Source organism: Natrix helvetica (assembly GCF_964273705.1).
Source record: "Natrix helvetica genome assembly, chromosome: W".
NCBI classification, from domain to species: Eukaryota; Metazoa; Chordata; class Lepidosauria; order Squamata; family Natricidae; genus Natrix; species Natrix helvetica.
Genome location: NC_138555.1, coordinates 1,464,003 through 1,469,327, shown reverse-complemented (window position 1 = coordinate 1,469,327; position 5,325 = coordinate 1,464,003). Strand labels below are relative to the sequence as shown.

The following is a 5,325-nucleotide window of genomic DNA, read 5'->3' as shown; positions in this document are numbered from 1 at the left end:
ATCTGCCCTCTTGACCGGTGGGACAGGAGTCTTCCAAGGTGAGGAAATGGGTCTAATCAACCCCCACTGAAGGAAAGTCTTCACCACCGGCTCTGGTCCTCATCTTGCCTCTCTCTCCGTATGTCATATTGTCCAAGGTTTGCAATTGGGCTTCCTGGTTTTAAAGGGATTGACACTGATTGTACGAACACTGCCTTTCCTGGTCCCCCGTCTGCCCAGACCCAGGGTTTCCCGGCCTGCCTGACTTCTGTGGGACCTAGTCTATTTTGACAACTGACAAAGCCACCAGCCTCCATGAGGTTTCATTATGATTCCCCCATCCTTGAAGGTCACGGTCGCCTGGAGTTTGGTTAACAAGTTCCACCCCAGTAAGGCAACGGGACAGTCTTCCACACAGAGAAACTCACTCACTCACTCTTTCTCTGTCTCTGTCTCTGTCTCTGTCTCTGTCTCTGTCTCTGTCTCTCTCACTCTCTCTCTCTCTCTCTCTCTCTCTCTCTCTCTCTCTCTCTCTCTCTCTCGGTGTGTGTTTGTGTGTGTGTGTAATGTCTTACTGACTTTACCTTCCAGAGGATGAAGAAAAACAGCTGTTAGCGTTCCAAATATCTTGCAGAATTAAATCAGAGTCCGAGGCAGAGCTATCCTTAAAGTTCCAATTTAATAAGACAGACATGTTGGCACATCTGTGGAATCCCAAATCTAATAGCTTCCTGGGATTCCACCCAGTTGAAAGTTCATGATCTTATCCCCCCACCTATAAATCCATCACATGGTCCAATCTTCCTCGGCCACGCTGGCATCTCCACCCAGCTGGTCAGGTGCAGAGGTGCGGAGACAAAAGATGACCTTGGGCTTCTAGAAAAGAATGACAACAACACATTCCACAATTCTACTCCTTTCTATTCCCTTGCCCCCAATTACTACACTAATGACACAGCATAATGAAATAATAGAGAGTGTGGCAGGCCAAAGATCCTAAAAAGGAAGATGACTGCAGGCCTGACAGCAGCTGCCACTATGACCCCTGATGCTCCCATGACTATGAGGTTGACAGCACTTGGTTTTGTTAACATTTTATTTACAACAGATCTACTTGAACTGGTATCAAGCAACACGTCCAACAAGGGATCGGGAGTTGGGAAGTGACTCTTATTCTTCCAATGGCCTTCCTCTCCACAACGAAAGCATTGGTTAGACTCCATGTGGGGGGCGGGGGCGCCCTTGGCCTTTTGCCCTTCCTCCGACCAGGCCTGGCATCCTAACTACCGATCCCCACAAACTACCTCCTCGTACAATTCTTCCGGCAGTTGTTCCCCTGGCCTCCCCCTCTTCCTGCCTAAGAGCCTGGGTGAGAAAAAATGTGTTTCTTCTTGTCCTTTGAAGTTCCTTCTTCTCTGAGGGTTGAGCCCGATTAGTATACACTTTGTATGCTAACTCCACAAGTTCAGAGATTGCCTTTCCTGGGGGGCCCCTCTGTCTTCTGTCATTTGGCCCTAATGTTTTTTTATTTTATTTTTTTCTGTTTTTATATATATATTTTATTAAAGAGTTTTAATGGATTTTACAAATATTTCCCCTTCCCCTCCCCTCCCTTCACCCCAGCCCTCCTCCCTCCCCCCAACCTCCCAGAACAAAATACATAGTATAAACATTTAACAATCATACACTAACATAAACAAACTAACTTTAACATCTTGCCTCCTCTTGTGCTTTAACTAACTTTAGATAGATTATAACATTCCTTACTCCTTCACTCATAAGCTAATTGAAATTTCTTAGTCCGATATTTCTTTTGAATATAGTCAATCCATCTTCTCCATTCCAACTTGTACTTCTCATCTGAGTGGTCTTTCAGATATGCTGAGATTTTGGGCATCTCTGCTAAGTTTACTACTTTTAGCGTCCATTCTTGAATAGTGGGCAATTCTTCCTTCTTCCAGTATTGTGCCACCAGCAATCTTGCTGCCGTTGTTAAATTCAGAATCAAGATAGTCTCTATAACTGTACAGTCTGTAATTATACCTAACAAAAACAATGAAGATCATATTGATCATTCTCTGATTTTCCTCAGCCTTGGGATCCATGGGTCCAGGCCCCTGACCGAAGACGAAGGGCGAACATGCGGCATGCTTACATTTGGTGAGCTGAGCAGAGCGGGTAAGGCACAGAGGTGACTGGCAAGGGGAGGCAATTAGCTGGGCCGCATGGCAAAGGCAACATATGTAGGGCGGGTATGTGTGTGTGTGTGTGTGAGTGGCGAGCAGGCAAGAAGCTGAGCAGCCAGTAGGCAGGTGGGCGAGCAGCGAACGGGCAAGCAGTCTACTGGCAAGCAAGTGGGGCAAGCAGACGGGTGAGGCAAGGGGGAGGGTGGGGGCAGGGCCAGCCAGAGGTATTATTTACCGGTTTGGTGATCCGTTTAAAATTTCCGGTACCGGTTCACCTGAACTTGTCCTAACTGGTTGAATACCAACTCTGGCCCAGGGAGACTCAGCCACGAATCTGACTCCGTTTCTTCAGAGGTCACATGGCGAGGACCAGTGGTGGGCTGCAAAGTTTTAACAACTGGTTCTCTGGCTGGGTAGACGTGGCTGGTTGGTCATGTGACTGAGTGGTTGATATCACTCCTCACACCCAGCTCCGGCTCCCAGCCACTCACCTCAATGGAACAAGTAGGAGTCAGCCGGTTGGGGCTAATCTTTTCATTAGCTGGCCACGCCCACCCATTTTTTGGCCTATTTTTTAGCCATTTTCAGGCTGTTTTTTGGGGGGGCTGTTTTGAGTCCATTTGGGGGGCTTTTTCAGGCCATTTCTTTTGCACCAAAAAAGCCAAAAATGGCCCAAAAAAGAGGTGAGGATGGCGTCAGCCGGTGGTCCAATTTGCTGGTTCTCTGAATCATGCAGAATCTGAACAAGGGGTTCAGGCAAACCCGTCCAAACCTGCAGCAGCACACCTGTGGTGAGGGCTGGATTGGAACACAAAACAAAAGGGCTCAATGTTCCAACTGATGAACCCAGCGAAAGCCAACACGGTCGACACAATCCAATTTCAGAATGCAAAAGTGCATTGTATCGGCAAAGAGGAGGGCAAAACCAGATCTAGCTAATCCCCCCCCCCCCGAGGCACATAGCTAAAGTCCAGGTTCTCCCTCCCCCTATTGGACCAGGTCACATTGTCCAATGGAATCTCCTGGTATTGTTGTGAGAAACCCTTGGTAAACACCTGATAAAGTGTCCTTGGTTCCCACAGCTGGCATCTTGACGCCTGAAACCTGTCTCCCCCTTGCCTCCCCCCCCCCGTAATTCATTTGAAGCAGAAAAGCGATAATAGCTGTGAGAGCAAAGTCGCCTTTTGAAGCCTGAGAGTGGCCTTTGGCAGAGCTGCCACCTCGGGAGCAGAGGCTCAATTAGAAAGACTTTCTGGTCTCTGATGGAAAGGGAAACAATCAGAGGTTGTGTTTTTACTTGACGTTCATCATGTCTTCTGTGTAACAAGGAGCATAGCTGTTCCTTTCCACCAGATCATCAATCATGGCCATCAGTTCAGCCACCTGAGCCTCTCGTTCTTCCCCTTCAGCCTTGTTGCTGAAAGCCACTATCCGGTTCCCACATTCAGCAATGTATTTCTTCAGGCCTTCACCTTGGGCAGATATAAATTTTTCTAGAGATTCACCTTCCAAGCCATCTTTGTAGGTGAACAAGAGGATTGTGTAATTCTTGGCTTTAGGGCCAAAAACTTCTTTGATCTGCTGAGTGACATTCTTGTCCTCCTGGGAGGAAGAAAAAAGACGTATCACGTGTAGAATGACGTGGGGACCCGGGGAGCAAAACTTCACGCACTTGCTCACTTCTGCAGCAATGTCCTTCTGTGAACGTCTGGTATGGAAAAAGCCAGGCGTATCAACAACCACAACCTTCCTGCCATTCAGCAGTACTTCCTCCTTTTGGCTTACTTTTGTTGCTGACCAAAATGGCATACTGAGCTTCAAGACTTTGCTCCCCAGAATTGTGTTTCCGGTCGCACTTATCCCATTTCCGCTTTTGCCCACCAGGACGATCCTCCGTTCAGGCCCTGCAACCCAAAGGGGAGAGGAGAGAAGAAGGAGACACGGTCAGCAGCTTAAAGCCATCCTAGCCTTTCCCTCCACCCAGGACAGTAACTTCCACCCCACCAAACCCCCAGGGGCCAAAACTTTACCTCGGATGCTTATAGTCCTTTCCAGACCAGTCGCACAGCACAAATCCCGGGATTTCTGCATGAAAAGAGAAACAGAGTCAGCCAAAGGAGAGGCTGCCTTGCAGGGAGGTTGCCAAAAACTCCCTTTCCCAGGAAGATACAGGGAGGTATTTGGAGGGAGGGATAAGAAAAAGGCTGCCACCCCCTCCTCACTGCCCTCAAGGCTAACCCATCTGATCCTTCCCCAGGGGCCACCCCCCTTTTTATGCAGCCCTTCAATTCTTGGGATCCTGCACTTTGGGAGTATCAGGAATGGTGGGGGTTGATGTCCAAAGTTGCTGGCAGCTCCCTACAACCAGCTCCATGCTCAAAGGGCCCCTGTTGTCTGCCGCTTTAGCTGCTCCTAATACAGCTCCAGATTGTCTTCCTCTAGGTACCCCGCTTTCCCCCCTTCTCCGACCACCCTCTCCTTGGCCTCCCAGCAAGTCATCCAAGGTGGTCTACTCTGAATTCAATCCGTTATGGGGGGGTGGGAGGCTCCTTTGGGGGGGCTCTTTCTTGAATCCCCTTCAATCCTGGGCAAGCAGCTTCGGCTAAGGATGCTGATTTGCCCTCCCCCACCACCACCCAATTCTGCCCCTTGGGAACTTCCCCTGCACCATTGCTCTCCTCCCTGGGTGCAGAGTGGGAGACTTTGGGGGTCTTCTCATCCATCCCCCTTGCTCAAGCACGAGACCCTTTATCATTTCAGACAAGTGGCTGTCCAGTCTTTCCTTAAAAATCTCCAGAGACGGAGCACCTACAACTGGTAACAAGCTATTCTACTCTCTCCTCCTCCACCTCCCTCCAAGCTCAAGTTACCTCAGCAGGCCTCTCCGTAGGACGTATGCAAGTGATCGCCTCACTCCATTGACCGAGCCCTCCTGGAGTCACAGCTGCACATCGGAATTGGTACTGAAGATTTGGGTGGACATCTTCCAGACTGAATTGATCCTTAGAGCCTTTTGCCTGGAGACTTTTCCAATTCTCTTCTGTAATCCGATACTCCACCTGGTAACTGGAGACGGAAGGCTTTCCAATGGCTTTCGGATCAATACTAATCTGGAAACTATTTGGGTGCAGTTGCTCAACCTTAGGAGGTGGAGGTCTTC

General features: G+C 49.1%; 1 protein-coding gene across 1 annotated transcript; it reads right to left on the bottom strand.

The window, feature by feature from the left end:
- Positions 1-3,458: 3,458 nt before the first annotated feature.
- LOC309400266 (GTPase IMAP family member 9-like) lies at positions 3,459-4,888 on the bottom strand (the record flags this gene model as incomplete). Its single annotated transcript, XM_081968682.1, has 3 exons — positions 3,459-4,069; positions 4,196-4,250; positions 4,796-4,888. 3 exons carry the CDS (start codon positions 4,886-4,888, stop codon positions 3,459-3,461), a joined length of 759 nt encoding a protein of 252 aa, XP_081824808.1.
- Between the last annotated feature and the right edge of the window lie 437 nt (positions 4,889-5,325).